The sequence below is a fragment of the Taudactylus pleione genome, unplaced genomic scaffold, assembly GCF_031769625.1.
Source record: "Taudactylus pleione unplaced genomic scaffold, aTauple2 ptg000041l, whole genome shotgun sequence".
Lineage (NCBI taxonomy): Eukaryota > Metazoa > Chordata > Amphibia > Anura > Myobatrachidae > Taudactylus > Taudactylus pleione.
In genome coordinates this window covers 49199348-49215942 of record NW_028284443.1, presented here as the reverse complement: position 1 = coordinate 49215942, position 16595 = coordinate 49199348, and the positions used below count along the sequence as shown (strand labels likewise).

Genomic DNA, 16595 nt, shown 5'->3' with positions numbered 1-16595 from the left:
ATTAACATATTACGCCTGCCATATGCACAGTCAGTTAGCACAGGGAGCAATAATTGTGAATTCTCTCACAATTATAATTTATTTATATGGCGCCACAAGTGTTCCACAGCGCCTTACAAAGTACATAAACAAATAGGTGACCAGCGATTACAATACAATACAATTCAGGACAAGGACATGGATAATATATATTGCTACATTAGCAACCATAACACCCACATAAGCAACAGCATAAGCAACCAAGTGTAAGGTGCCCTAGTGGGGAGTTAGAAGTAGATGAAAGTAAAGTAAGGAGAAGCACAAGAGAATAGAGGTCCCTGCTCGTAAGAGTTTACATTCTAAAGGACTCTCCCCAGTCTTATCTTAAGTTTGTGAATATGACAGTCATCAGATCTAAGCACGTCATTGTAACTTTCCTTTATTTATAAAGTACCAATTGTACATTGAGGGAATCACGATCAGGGCCGTAAATCGCTATGGGCGACCGGTGCCCTCGCATGGAGCGAAGAGGCTCTGTGAATGGCACCATCTATCCCCCGGCCCTTCTTCCTGACTAGCAGGGTGCCTGGAACGGCACTCTGCAGCCAGGATTGTTGCTACAGCACCTGCAGAGCGTCCTGTGGACGCTCCAGACATACACCCTGTACAGTATATGCAGCTGATCGGGCATCCAGAGAACGCCTGGTCAGCGCTGCACTTACCGGAGCAGCTGGTCACACCCCCTTCTGCGCGATGTAATGATGTTTTGCGCTCCATGGAGGCGGGGCCGGCACAGGGCACAAGCATGCACTGTTATGGCTCTGATCATGATACTAATACATAACATACAATGACATAAAACAGAAGGTAAAATGCCCTGCCCAATTAAAATGTATACACTTGATAAATAAGGTAGCGCAATAACATTTGCAGCTGGTGGGGAAAGTGTCTACTGTAAGCCATTGGTGACTGGCTTTTCCATGTAGCTACCAGCAGTATGATATGGTCTAAGGACATACAGTGGAAGTTGTAGACATAAATGATGAACCAGTCATTGTAGAAATCTTTAGACAGTTATCTGCTGTCAACATGACTGTCCATCACCATTTATTGCCACCGAACCTCCTTCCTTATTTGGTTCCAGAGAAAGATCTCATTTTTGGGATAATGACACTTCTAGTCATCTGCCAGCTAGGAGAAGCTGGTATTTTTCTTTGGCATTGTGATTGCTGCTGGATACAGAGCCCAGACACTTGTTTCCCATCTTATTGAGGCGGTTGCTACCATCAAAATGGCAATGATGAGACACAAAAAGTATAGCTGTAGTCATCATCGACAATGACAATAGCTATAATTTGAGTCCAGTGGTTGTACTGCATCCCTATCCTTCTCATTACCAGTCTGTAATTCCCCACTGCCATTGCATAACTGTTTTATATTTGTTAGAAGAGGATTATGTGAGGAACAGGAAACAGAGATGGCTGCAATGGAAGTCAGCACTAACTGCCTTCTGCATCCCATAATGTATCCTAGTTTGACTATTAATATGAATTCCATTCGTCATCAATGTTTTGAATCAAATTTGAATTTGTCAATTTAGAGAAAAAAAACAGTGTGGCATCAAACAACTAGCGGCCATGTCAGATTTGGGCATTCAGCCCAATTAGTGAAACTCTAGATTTATGTTAAATTTAATCAAAATATGTGCGATTAGCTCTGCAACATACCTGATCGATTGGGTAACAAGAACAACTGCCAGATAAGACAATAAATGGCCACTTTAAGAATACTGTATTTTTCATTACAAAAGCAGGGAAGTCACTCATCCGATGTGACCTGAAATATCTACTGTGCAATATTTTCCCAGTACAAGAGGTAGACTGTGGTCATCAGTCCCCTAAAACAATACATTTATTTAACACTAGCCCTGACTGGGGCTAGTACAGCACTGGAACATTTTTACTTTACATATTACAGTGTAAAACATGCCATTCAAATCAGATTAGTTTGAGCCACAAATGCTTACCTTTGTATACCTTCAACCAGAGCTACTTCATCTGGTGAGGAAGAAATGTACACACTGGATTTGCCTGACTGGCTAGATTTTCTTTCACCATCTGCGTGATCTTCATCTTTCACCTGCACCGTGTGGCACAGGCATAGAGCACGGAAGAACAGGTCTTCCCTTTCCTGGGAGTTAAAAGTTTATCAATATTAAGTTTCCAGTGTCTGCTAAACTGTGCTGTAGAAATAAAACCTTGCTGCACTTATAAAAAGCACCTTTTATCAGTATGATTAATCAAGGGATTTCTAGCAATAAGAAACACAGTGAGAGCGATTCAATTGTTGTGTGGGTGGCAATAATTAATGGGCGCCCAGAGTTGTAATTCAATTGTTCTGACGCCCATTAATTATCGCCGTCTTCACGCCCTATTAGACGGGGTTTAGCCTTGTAAAATGGCTAAACCCATCTAAAGTCCTGGTTAGGGCACCCTAACCACGGGTTTATTGCACATTTTTGCTCGCACCCCTCTGAAGTTGCTTTCATAAGTTCTGACGCCGGCAGCTATCGTGCTCAGAACCTGCAACAATTGAATTGCTCCGTCGGGCGCCTCCTTAAAAAATAGCTAACCAGAAATAAATGTAATCGCCCCAGTGTATGAACTGTGTGGGTTCTATGTCAATTATATGTTTGTTTGTATTGTATATGCAGCAAATGAAAAACAGAAAATCTATTCAACAGCAACACAATTAAGTAAAATATTTTAGAAAATCATTTTTTTTCATTACAATACATTACATGTATTTCAATTGCCAATGCTTAATCAAATACAAATCAATTTAGATATTGTTACTGCAGATGTGTCCTCATACACTATTGCTGCAGTCGCGCCAAACAGCCCCTCTCGGCACGCCTGGTCCTGTGCGACAAGTGTCTTTTTCCCAAAGATGCATCTTAGTTGCAGTATGATGTGACTAGGATGCACCACGAGACTGTATTGAATAATTTGATATGTTTCACCTGCAGGGCCGGTTCTAGACATTGTGGAGCTCAGGGCGAAAGATCCCAGTTACGCCTCCCCCCAAAAAAGAAAAGAAAGAAAGAAAGAAATAACGTTTTTGAGACGGCACGGAACACCCCCATTTCATCACACTGTGGGGCGTGCCCAGCACTTACGAAGGTGCTGGGCTTCCCCCAAGCTCTCCCCTCATGGCGAATAATTGCCATGTGCAGTAATGCGCCTTACATAGTATGTCTTACACAGTAATGCCTTTTATAACACATTATGCCACATTCAATAATGGCCTATATAACACAATATGCAACACACAGTAATGCCCTTTAGAACACATTATGCAACACACAGTAATGCCCTTTTTAACACATTATGCAACACGCAGTAATGCCCTTAATAACACATTATGCCACACACAGTAATGTCCTTTGTAACACATTATGCCACATGCAGTAATGCCCTGTATAATACATTGTGCCACACACAGTAATTCCCTTTATAATACATTATCCCCAATTTAAATGACACCACACAGTAGTCCCTTATTCATGTTATGACACACAGTGGGCCCCTTTTACACAATGCCCAAATTAGTGCCCTTTATACACAAGGCCCACAGTAGTAGTGCCCCTAATACAATGCCCACAGTAGTATTGCCTCTTACACAATGACCCCGGTAGTGGTGCCCCCCATGCAGTGCCCTCAGTAGTGCCCGCAGTGGTAATGCACCCATTGATGATGTCCCCTATAGTAACGCTTACTATAGTAATGCCCCATTAGTATGCCCCCAGTAGTAATGCCACCATTACCAATACCTCCAGTAGTTATGCCCACTATAGTAATACCCCCATTACTAGTGCCCTCTATAGTAGTGGCTCCAGTAGTAATGCCCACTATAGTAATGCCCCATTAGTAGTGCCCCCAGTAGTAATGCCTCCATTAGTAGTACCTCCAGTAGTAATGCACACTATAGTAATGCCCCCATTTGTAGTGCCCTCTATAGTAGTGCCTCCAGTAGTAATGCCCCATTGGTAGTGCCCCCAGTAGTAATGCCACCATTAGTAGTACCTCCAGTAGTAATGCCCCCTATAGAAGTGCCTCCAGTAGTAATGCCCCCAGTAATGGTGCCCCCCTATAATCGTACCCCAATAGTAATGCCCCCCTATAGCCATACCACCAGTAGTAATGCCCCCTATATTAATCCCCCCTATAGCCATGTCCCCAGTAATAATGCCCCCTATAGCCATACCACCAGTAGTAATGCCCCCTATATTAATCCCCCCTATAGCCGTGTCCCCAGTAATAATGCCCCCCTATAGCCATGCCCCCAGTAGTAATGTCCCCTATAGCCATGCCCCAGTAGTAATGCCCCCTATAGCTATGCCCCCATGCCTCCCTTCTGAAAAAAAAAACAATTAAAATACAAACACAATACTTACCTTAAGCCACAGCTCCACCACGGATCTATGGGAGAGACGTCAGAGACACCATAGTGCTCTCTGCGGGAGCCGAAGCTCAGGTGTGAGCTCCGGCTCCTCGGATCTATGGGAGAGAAGCCATGACGTCCCTCCCATAGTGCTCTCTGCGGGAGCCGGAAGCCAGAGCTCAGGAGTGAGCTCCGCCGTTTGGCTGCCGCAGCAGGGAGGGAGCCGGGTGCCCGCTGATAACAAATATCAGCGGGCGCCTGGCAAATGGAGCCTCCCTGCGGCGGCTAGCGGAGGGGAGGGGAACCTTCTCTCCTGGGGACTCAATGGCGCCCTCTAGGGACCGGCGCTCTGAGCGACGGCCCTGTTAGCCCGCCCCTAGAAGAGTCACACAGGCATGGTGGCTCACTCGTACCAGGCATCTTGCACGGCATGTCGTATTGAGGTTAGATGTATGAGGACACATCTGAATCTAGTAATCATTAGGCTGACCAGAATACACAGGTGATAGCAAGAAAAATCCAAACAGGGCAATTCAAAGCAAGGGCATGATTCAGAGCCGCTCGTAAGCGGCCGCTCGTTCGTTCCGAGCGATGTTAGCCCAACCAGTCAGTGCGGCCGAAATTCATGTGCTCGCAAAATAGCGAATGCCTGCTATTTTGAGTGACAGAAAGAGGCGTATGTGGGTGGTAACGGGAAGGTGCTTGAAAATGGGGAGTGGAAATCAGAAACGCAGGCGTGCTTAAAAGTCAAAACGGGCGTTTTATGGGTGTGCATATTTAAAACAGCAGCGTCATTGACCACGTCACTGGGTTATTTTATAATCAGAACTGCTCGCAAAATTGTGGTAGCAAACACCAACCCCAAGAATAGCGAGCAGTTCATACCCTTGTCGATGTACTCGATTAATCTAATAAATAGCGGACATGACGTAGGATGCGAGCGGCCAGGGGGCGTATCTTTCCAAAAAAAGAACGCAAGTTTTGTTCGCTCGTTCAGACATAGAGGCGTGAACAGACCGCAAACAGCGAACGGTTCATTTGAATAGCCACCCCTTGTTTTAGAACGAACGACCGCAAATAGCGAGTGGCTCTGAATGAGGGCCCAAGTTAGTTATACATCAGTGGTAAAAGTACAGCAGAATATACGGAATGGGTATGAAGTCCCGGCAGCTGAATAGCCGCCGGTTCATATCCCAACGCCGCCAGCCTGAAGGGAAAAGACCCTGACAGGGCAGGTAAATAACCTATCCCTACCCCTCTCCCCTCCCTAACCCTCCCTTAGTGGTGGACTGGTGCCTAACCCTAACCTCCTCCCCAGTGAGGCACCCTCCTCCGGGGGTGCCTTACACTCTCCCTGGGGGTGCCTAACCTTCCCCTCAAGCCTAACGCTAACCCTGCTATGCACCCTAAGCAAGCCTCCACCCCCCCCCCTCCCCCGCGGCTAACGCTAAGGGTGCCACGGACTTAACCTCGTTCGGGCTGGCGTCCTTTGGCATTGGGATTAAGCTAGGCGTCTGTATTTCGACGCCTATCTTAAGTCCCTTATCGGGATTCCAATGTCGGTATTGATAACTACATTCCGAATACACTACACTATGTCCATGCTATTACTTTACTAGTAAACTTAATTATATGGCTTGCATTCAGTGTTTCTTTCCTCAAAAGTGTTTGCAGCCAGGGAAAAATTAGAAAAGATAGTAAATTATCTACGACAGAGGTATTCAACATGTGGCCCTCCAGCTGCTATGTACCTACACATCCCAGTATGCCCTGCCAATAGTTTTATCATATCCTAATAGCAAACTGTGGAAGGGAATGATGGGGTGTTTAGTTCCACAGCAACTGGAGGGCCGCATATTAAATACCCCCTGCTCTACGACATATAAGTGCACAGCGCTAAAGGCAGGCAAAAGCTCAGACAGCTAGACAAATAATGTCTAACAATACTGCTACTGCATCCTATTCACCAGAACTATAAAATCAAAGCAGCTTCTATCCTACAAGAGAGGTTTTCCTTCACCAATAAATTGTGACAACATAATGGCAGGGTGTACGCATTTAGGTGTATTCATTATATACTGTACTAATTTCAGATATTGTATAAGTACTGAGTAATAATAATAGTAATACTTTTCCTCCAGCTCCTGGTGATGAATCAATCATGTCAATGCCCATACAGTCATGCAGGATCTGCCCATTGCAGATAACATGTGGTATGTACACATGTCCTTCAATGCAGCACTCAATAAACTCCATGTTGTTCTCGGTCAGTGTTCCAGTCTTGTCTGTAAATATGTACTCAACCTATGGAGAAACGAAACACAATGGGGTACAGTGAGCAAAATTACTTTTAACGGATTATCATACTATATGTCTGAATCTGATCGTTAAATGTAATAGGGTGAGTACTTAAAAAACAAGTTCCATTTGTAAAACTAGAGAAGAAAATAACACATCAAATACCACAAAATGTTATTATTGCTGGTAGAGTTTGGTCCTGTACACAACGGGCAATAACAAACAAAAATTCAGCCATAAACCTTGTACTTTGAACTCATTTTTAACATTCAGTGAACAACAAGGGTCTGATTCAGAGTTGGGATCACAAAGAAAAAAGCCAGCAACTTTGCACTTTGGTAAAACCATGTTGCACTGCAGGTGGGGCAGTTTTATTTATACTTGCCGACTTTTAAATCTCTCTGGGAGAAGCCCGGAGAGGAGACGCAGCTGGCCACCGGGGGGTGGGGCCGGGCTTCTATGTCATTAGGCCCTGCCCCATCATGGTAAACTGCCCAGAATCATGGGACTGTGAGGAGGGGGTGGGGCTCAATTGCAAATTTTTGTTACATTCTGCCCCGCCCCTTCCATACAGAGCTGCGATTCCCGGCAATTATCTTCCCATCCTGCACTACTACACTAAAAAGTGGGCGGAATGTGGGAGATCCGGACACTCTTTTGTTGGTGCAGGGGGCTACCCGAAAATACAGTAGCCTCCCACAACTTCCGGGACAGTAGGCAAGTATGGTTTTATTTTTACACTGCAATTTAGATTTAAGCTAGGACGCAGCTCATCCAAAATCTAAATCACATTGCACATTTTAGTGTTGTCCAGCATTTGTGGCTACATGCAAATGCAGCCAGTATTTATTTATCCTGCATGCAAAAACAATAAATGTATTTGCACCCCAAGCATTGCCCCAAGGTTTGCTCCAGGTAAAAAGATACTTGCTTTTTTTTGCTTCCAACTCAGAATCTGTCCCATCCGTGTATATGAGCCCTAACTACACATTGCTCTTTATTTTTTTTCTAAAAGAGCATCCCTAATGTATATGATCATAGAAATGAATACATTATTTAATTGCTTACTAACAAAGAATGAGGAATGTATGCAATTACTGTCTGTAACCCGATTGTTTGAAAATGGAAAACCCTACTATTACAAACAGCAAAAGTGATTAGCAACAAGGAGTTTACTAGAAACATTCCAAACAGAAGGTGCTAATTATATCCCCACTCATCACCTCCTTCATACAAACATTCACAATATGGTAAATAAATACCAGATGGTTTAATTCACATGACTTTATATACACTGGAAAACACGCAAAATTGCTAACAAAGTGATTGGACTGTAGGCATTTACAATAAGGGATTCATTTAGACTAGGGTTCCATTTTGCGCCCTGAATGTTAGTATACATTTCCGAAATTTTACATAGCGGCTCCAACTGCAGCAAGTACTCGTCATTCTATCAATGTTTTTTTTTTACTCCTATTAAACAAGATGAATACGGGGTAAAAGTCAAACAGGCGAAAATGACGTCATTGGCGAAAAGTTTCTGCAAAAAACACGCGGAAACTGACTTTTCGCCTCAAATTGAATACGGCCCCAAGTGTGCGGAAAATGTGTAGTGAGTAGTGATGGGGTTAAAAATACTGGTGCAGCAGGAAACGGGGAGTTACGTGTAGAAGTGAAATGTGGGAGTAATGGGGTTTGTAGAAATAATAGGGAGCAGGAGGCTATAAAGGATAATGCAGGAATTTAGGATGAGAAAGTGAGTATAGTGGTATTCATATGTAAAGGAGGTAGCTTGATGATTGTCAAGTTAAAACAGAAAAATAATTATCATAAATATTAGATAAAATATTGAGAGTAATACACAATGGTACAAACATATTAGGAAAGCAATGGTAGGATAGCACACAAAGGGCTCAATTCAATGCGAATTGAATAGCGCCGGGAAGGAGCTCCCAGAGCCATTCAATTCAGCACGTTGTAAGCCCGACTGAAGGATTTCTTCAGGAGGGGTGCAAGCAGAAATCCGGTAATACTCCTGGTGCAATGCTGCTCTCTGCCCTTAGCGCGGGAGAAACAGCATCGCAGCAGGCACTTAACTCGGAGAATGATGGTTCTCGCAACTAAACACCATGCTTAAGGCGCAAGAATGGGCATTCTCTGAAATAACAGTGCGCTGAATTGAATAACTCCGGGAGCTTCTTCCGAGCGCTATTCAATTTGCGTTGAATTAAATTGAGCCCATAGTGTGATAGATTCGAATTTTGTCTTTACTATTGACTCTGGTCTGATTCAGAGGTGGACGCGGACACATCTGCATCTTTTGGCGGTCACCTGTGACTGCGACATTACAAAGCCCTTTCCTGGTGTACATCTGTCAGCACTGAGCCGCCTCTGGTATCTAATATACCATTAAAACATTTCCAACAGCACGTGTAAGGAAGGGAACATGGGGCAGTAGGCGTGTCAAATATATATATATATATATATATATATATATTACACAGGCAGGCAGCACTCCACGGACTTAATCAATAGACATGAGATAAAAATGGTAGTACTTTTGTCTCATGTCTATTGATTGAGTCCGTGGAGTGCTGCCTGCCTGTGTAATCTTTATCTAAGCCTGTACTTGAGTTTGGGCCCCCTGGATTTTTACACCCCAGCTGCTGGATTGTCTTAAGGGAGTGCCGATCAACAAAATTGTATGTATATATATACAGTCAGGTCCATAAATATTGGGACATTGACAGAATTTTCATATTTTGGCCTCTATTCACCACCACAATGGCTTTGATATGAAACAAACAAGATGTGCTTTAACTGCAGACTTTCAGATTTAATTTGAGGGTAATTACATCCAAATCGGGTGAACGGTGTAGGAATTACAACGGTTTCTATATGTGCCTCCAACTTTTTAAAGGGGCCAAAAGTAATGGGACTATCAACTCAAAAGCTATTTCATGGACAGGTGTGGGCTATTCCCACGTTATTTCATTATCAATTAAGCAGGTAAAAGGTCTGAAGTTGATACTAGGTGTGACATTTGCATTTGGAATCAGTTGCTGTCGACTCTCAATATGAGATCCAAAGAATAATAATAATAATTTTATTTATATAGCGCTTTTCTCCTAGAGGACTCAAAGTGCTTTACATTTACAGTACAAAATACAAAATAAGCTTAGACAAGGGACATTAGTGAAATGCGAGTCTTGAGTCTATTTTTGAAGGATTCTAGAGTGGAGGCCTCTCGAACTGTGCGGGGAAGTGAGTTCCAAAAGGTTGGAGCCACAAAACTGAAAGCTCGACCCCCAGACGAATTCCGTGAGATTCTAGGTACTGTTAATAGTCATTCGTCAACGGATCGCAGTAATCGAGTGGGACAGTAAGGAATCAGAAGCTGCTTCAGGTACCCTGGGCCATGGTCATGAAGGGCTTTGTAAGTTATTAATCCAATCTTGAAAGCAATTCGCCATCTGACAGGCAGCCAGTGAAGGGAGTAGAGAATGGGTGTTATGTGGCTGGAACAGGGCTGGTTGGTTAATAGCCTGGCAGCTGCGGTTTGTACCATCTGCAAGCGATGTAATTCTTTTGCTGGGAGACCGAGGTAGAGGGCATTGCAGTAGTCTAGGCGTGATGATATAAATGCATGTATGACTTTAGGCAGATCTTCTGAGGGAATTAAGTGCTTGATTCTGGCTATGTTCCTCAGATGAAAGAATGAGGATTTGATTGTGGCTGATACCTGATGTTTAAGTGTCAAGCCACTATCCAGGACAACTATCCAGGACAACATCAAGAAAAAAGATTCTGCACATGTTTAGTGTTTTGTAATTCTGATCCTCCAAGTGTAAGTCCTGTTGGTTGGCTATGCTGTAGCCCTGTCCTGTGACCTATCATAAGAACCTCTGTTTTATCAGGGTTCAGTCGCAGCCAACTGGCACTCATCCACTCCTGAAGCTCAGCTAGGCAGCCATTTAGGGTTGTTATTGGGTCCTTTGTACTTGGAGCAAAGGACAGGTACAGTTGTGTATCATCTGCATAGCAGTGGTAGACCAGGCAATGACGTCTGATTATTTCACCCAATGGTAACATGTATACTGCAAAAAGCATGGGAGATAGTATAGAACCCTGTGGGACACCACATGGAAGTGACACTGGTGATGAAGAGTTTACTTCGGAAGAAACTCTCTCTCTGTGACCTGCCAGTGAGAAATGATTTGAACCATCTAAGGACTGTGCCATCCAGTCCACAGAAATTTTTCAGGCGCTCAATTAGAATCCCATGGTCCACAGTATCAAATGCTGCTGAGAGATCCAGAAGGATTAAGATTGAACAATCACCTCTGTCTCTTGCCATCAGAAGATCATTAAGCACACATACCAGGGCTGTTTCAGTGCTATGTCTTCTCCTGAATCCTGACTGGAATGGATCATAAATATCATGGGTAGACAGGTGGGTTTCCAGTTGCATTGCCACCACTTTCTCAATGACCTTTCCTAGAAAAGGAAGGTTTGATACTGGTCTATAGTTGGTCATGCAGTCGGGGTCTAAAGTAGGTTTTTTAAGAAGTGGTCTAACAATTGCTTCCTTTAGTGGTTCTGGAAAAATGGCTGTTTGCAAAGAGCATTGAACTATTTTGCAATTACAGGGCCAATAATGTCTATACACCCTATGAGAAGCTTGGTTGAGGCAGGATCACAGGTGGTGGGTCGCAACATTCTGATAATTTTAGCAATATCTTTTACATCCATTATGTCAAAGCTGTTCCAGGGAGACAGGTGGCTTACCTTGGCAGGCTTGGTAGTTTGGCACTCCTTTGATGGCACTGTGGGGATTCCAGCCCGGATGGAGGATACTTATCTGCAAAGAATCTTGCAAACTCATTGCATCTTGACTGGGAGAGGGTGTCATCATGCTGCAGGCATGCTGGTTTGCAAAGCATCTCCACTGTACGGAAAAGCTGAGCCGGCCTATTGTTTGCTGCCTTGATCTTATTGAAAGGAACTCTGTTTTCTTATGGGTGATTGTTGATTGATATTCTCTTTTATGTTTGATTAGTGTTAACTTATCCTCTACCAGGTTCGTCTTCCTCCATCGTCTTTCAAGTCTACGCCCCCTTTTCTTGAGTTCACTAACACTATTGTCAAACCAAGGGGCTTGACGGTGTGGCATGAGGGGTCGTATACGCATAGGTGCAATAATATCCATTGCAGCTGTCACATCCCTGTTATAGTAATGGACAAGGGAACAAGGATCTTCATAGGCCCCCCATTACCGCAGAAAGATCCAGGTTTGCTGCAAGAGCCTGGGGAGTCATGCCCCTCCTTGGACGATACCTTGTCAACTCCATGGGTAAAGTTCTATTTTGAGGGGTTGCAACTGAGAAGTGAATTGAGTGGTGCTCTGACCACGTGACTGGGTTTATATTTAGGTTAGAGACATCTAATCCAATCTGGAAGACAAGATCAAGAGTGTGACCACTTATATGAGTAGCCGAAGGAATGACTTGTGTGAGCCACAGAGCATTCATTGTGCACAGGAGATCTTGGCCAAGGTGTGAGAGCTCATCATCAACCCATGCATTGAAATCCCCAAGGATCAGCCATCTTTGATGCTCCAGAACTAGTCCAGCAACAATATCTGCAAATTCTTGTAGAAATATCTTTCCATCTCCAGGGGGGCGGTAAATGAGAAGTACTCTGAATCCTAATTCTGTAGAACTCCGAGCAGCGATGCACTCAAATGAGTGAGTCATTTCCATTGGGTGGACCCTAAGTTTAAGTGCTTTTCTAAAGCAGATGGCCACTCCCCCTCCCCTGCGGTTAAGTCTTGGGTTGTGAATGACAGAATAATTTGTTGGAACTGCAGCTTCCAAGATAGGTGCTGCATTTTCGTCTAGCCAAGTCTCTGTAATACAGGTAAGATCTGCAGATTCAATAAGGTTAGCAATTGTATCAGTCTTGTTTCTTATAGATCTGTCATTACAAAAAACAGACCTGATTGGGCATACCGGAGTGCCTGTAGTTTTCTTTTTTTTTTTTCTTTTTTTTTTTTAAATACTTTTTTTATTGAAGCACAAGCATCAGTTACAGATACTACAAATAGTAGATACTGTGTGTGTAGCAAGTTGACATAGATATTTTGATTACAATATTACAAAGTTGCTACAAAAATCCACTAAGAAAATGTACAAAGTAACGTTTGCACATAATGCTCAGCTTCACCACTACTATTTCTACATTTTCCAACCAAAAAAAAAATGGGAAGTAACTGCTGGACTGCAGTCTCCACCCCTTGAAACTTTACACTAAACATTCTGAAATATTTATATGAAAAACAACTAATAGGAGACAATTTAAGACTCTTCGTTCAACTATTCAATATAGATGGATAATGCTATAAGCAAGTATTTGGGCTGCAGACTATAATAATATAATAAAACAGTAAAATATATAAAAGTAAACTGCATAAAAGTAATAAAATTGGTATCAAGGAAAGTACTAGTTTAATATTCTAAATAGTACTCACTATTATGTTCTATGTTTAAAGAATAACAATGACAGAGTAATTCCGTAATAAACAAAAAAAAGGGTCTCAGTTAAATAATAACATTTATGAAATAAGAAAAGTATATTTAAGTATCAGACAGGATCAGAATATTTAAATGAGAAATGCAACAGAGATAATCTGTGGAACACAGAGCAATACTTTTAAATCATGGGATTGTTGGAGGAATGTTTCCAAGAATGTGCACCAGTAGGCAGGCCAATAGAAATAGTGTTTACACAGTATTTATGTCACAAATCCAACGGTGCTCAGAAACAATGAGGAAATGTACAATGGGGGGCTTGGGGTAACAAGAGGGCTAAGTATCAAAACAGAATGTGGAGGCAGATATACAGTGTAAGGCAGAGAACACTGACATAAAAATGAAGTGGATAGTTGTGGCCCTGGAACAATTTTGTTCCCAAGAAACAGATACAACAACCCACTGTCTACATGCCTATTTGGTAGGGGGTGTGAAGCATACTTTGATACATTACCCACCTCATGATGTGGATCCCGAATTGTAAAAAAACAAGAAGCAGGGCTACCCTCACAACTAAAAAATACTAAATGTTGGTAGGGTGGCAGGGCGAAATTATCGCCAGTATCCTCAGAAAAGTATGCAGGCATAGCTACAGACTCAAGGTTCAGATTAAGTGAGGCAGATACATTAAACTCAGTCACAACATAACTCTGAGTTGGAGTAGCTGGACAAGGGGCTTGGGAATTCAATGGGATTGGGCCAGGATCTAAAAGAGACGACAGGCGATTAAACCAGTTATCTAGGTAGGGTACCAGGATCTTCGATAACTCCATCGCCAATTGTGTAGCAAGTGTTGTAGCGTCAGATGTTGAAAGTATGGCCTCCATTGCTGGTAAAACTAAGGAGATGGGGGAAGGATAAATCCCACAATGTGTTAGACAGGAGATGATAGCTACTGAATTTACCGCTAGGTTGCAGAGCAAACCCTTCAACAAACTAGCTGAGAATGTACATAAAATGCTTATGATAAGTACATCAAAAGTAATTTAACGGTAAAGGAAGGTCATCACATTATCATATTTGTGTTTAGATGTAGAATAAGTGTGTGAATCCCAGCATAACAGAGTAAAATCCCTTAGTAATTAGTTGGAGATCAGAGCATGAATTCCATGGAATACTCACATAGGTAGGAAGAAAGAAAAAGTAAAAAATAGAGGAGAGAATGAGAAAGAAATGGTAAGAGTAAGGGGAAGCACAAAAGGAGGGTAGGTAGAGAGAGAAATGAACAGCTGATTGAAGGGGGCAAATATATAAATGAGGGAAGACAATAACAAAACTAAAGGAGTGTACAAAGAAGGCAATTAGTAGGAAAAGTAAACAAAAACCTGACTAAAGAGGATGAAGGAGGAAGCAGGAGAGTCCCAAAACAGCAGTCACTGTCCCCAGTTTCACCAGCATACAATGCAGCTAGAACTTAGCCCCTGTCAGAGGCAAAAAGCAGTCCCAGTCACAGAAAGAGCAATCTGCCGTGAACCCTGCACTGAAATGATTAGTCACTCTCTTGTGTATCAAATGTCCCGATGCAAGTCCAGGACAGCAGCAGGATGTTCATACTCAAGCCAGCTCTGCAGGAACACAGGAGAAGTGGTCGAGATCAAGGATGTAGTGGTAGGTATAGGATTCCCTGTTCCAGCCAAACAGACAACAGAAAGGTAGGGCACAAGTAGCCAGCACACACCCTCCACGGACTAGGGAGAGCACAGGAAAGACAGCCAACAGGATCACCTTTACCTCTGACAAGTGCAGGCAGGCTCCAGCCAGAGGAATCCTTCCACATAGAACAGGGGTGCAAGCAGTCGCTGGGATGAGCAGGAGGAGAGGTTGTCACAGGCAGGACATCCAGCAGCCGGGTATGTACAGTACACACACTAATACACTGCAGCTGGTAAGCTATGCTTCAGTGGAGGGGGTCGAGGAAATCAGACAGGTAAGTCGGTATCGCTCTGTACTGGAACCCGGCTCACTCCCCCATGTGACACTGGAAAAGCAGCAGAGTGTCTCAGACAGGGTGTAGACAGAGCAGAGTTGCGGTAGCTTGTTCCCTGTAGTTTCGCGCCAACAATATGTCAGCGGTCATGCAGGCTGTCCACATTAACAGCCAGACTTCTGTGGATAACTGTCCCTGAGGTCCAATTGAGTAAAATGTACACTCTTCCACAGGTAATAAAAGCCTTGAGGCAAAATCAGCTTTCTGGGCAAAGAGGAGAGTAGGATTAATAAGGATTCTACTCAAGACCCAGGGAGCTCAGGTAAAATGCGGCCATGCTAGATGCCCCGCCCACCGGAAGTCCTGTAGTTTTCTTTATATTGAGCGTGGGAGCTCTGGGGATGTCAGTCACAGAGCGGGAGTTTAATGATCTGTTCTTCCAAGCACAGGGCCGTTTGTTAGGTACCACTTGTATTTGTCTTCTATACGAAACTGGTGAACCTGAAGGCAAGGAACTTACGTGGTTACAGCGGATAAGAGATTTTCGTCCTCGCTTCCCACGACTGCCCTTTTGAATTTTTTTGAAAATGCCAAGGGATTTGAGAATGGAAGCCTGTGCTGGATCAATAGGAACTGCTGCTCGTGGTGGGAGGAGTGAAAGCATAAAGCTGGAGTAAAAATACATTGGTTCATCGATGAGAGAGCATGAATTGCATTTGATGATGAGAGAAGATCAAGTAGTTTTTTTTTTTGTTTTGTTTTCTCAACTCTGTGTGTGATCCATAAGTTATAATGGGATTCATGAACAGTCTAATTTAATTTGGCAATTGCTATGTCCAGTTGCTTCTCTCTTGTACAAAAGGTATATTTTGAATAAGGAGTATCTAATAAGCTAACTTGTCTTTTCAGTTGATGATTTAGTTACACAAAGTATTCCAGGGCAAAGCAGACTTGTGGAAAGGTGTTAGAAGCCATTCCTATTGTATAGGTGTGAAAATACCAGTGTGAGACTCCTTTTGAAGTAGATATTCTGATTCTGTGCAAGGGTAAAGATAACATGTCTCCAGGGAGAAAAAAAAATGGGATCCTGTGTTTTAAAATGACCAGATCTCCATATTTCAGAGACTGGGGATACTGTATTTTAGCTTATTAATGCAAGAAATCAGAGTTATTTGCTTAGCAGACACCTCTGAATGATATCTTAGGGGGGAGCTGGAGCCAAAGATAATTTGTATTCCACAGTACCTTGCTCTGGGGTGTCCACTGCAGAGGTAATGCCAGTCTGGGTTCTGGTGGAGAGGGTAGAGGTTTCAATCCAATGTGAATCTCAGTGCAGGGATGCAATCCGTTGATTTTGG

General features: G+C 43.1%; 1 protein-coding gene across 7 annotated transcripts in view; it reads right to left on the bottom strand.

Moving 5' to 3' along the window:
- Positions 1-16595, bottom strand: part of ATP11A (ATPase phospholipid transporting 11A) — a 246323-nt gene that overhangs the window by 61940 nt on the left and 167788 nt on the right. For all 7 annotated transcript variants that reach the window (XR_015872874.1, XM_088458516.1, XM_088458480.1 and 4 more), the window contains exons 13-14: positions 6553-6726; positions 2006-2169 (exon numbers count right to left, since the gene is read on the bottom strand). Coding sequence is in view for 6 of the 7 variants with exons in the window: in XM_088458516.1 (XP_088314642.1) it covers positions 2006-2169; positions 6553-6726 (338 nt within the window). In the remaining variant the exon portion in view is untranslated. The remainder of the gene's footprint in view (positions 1-2005; positions 2170-6552; positions 6727-16595) is intronic.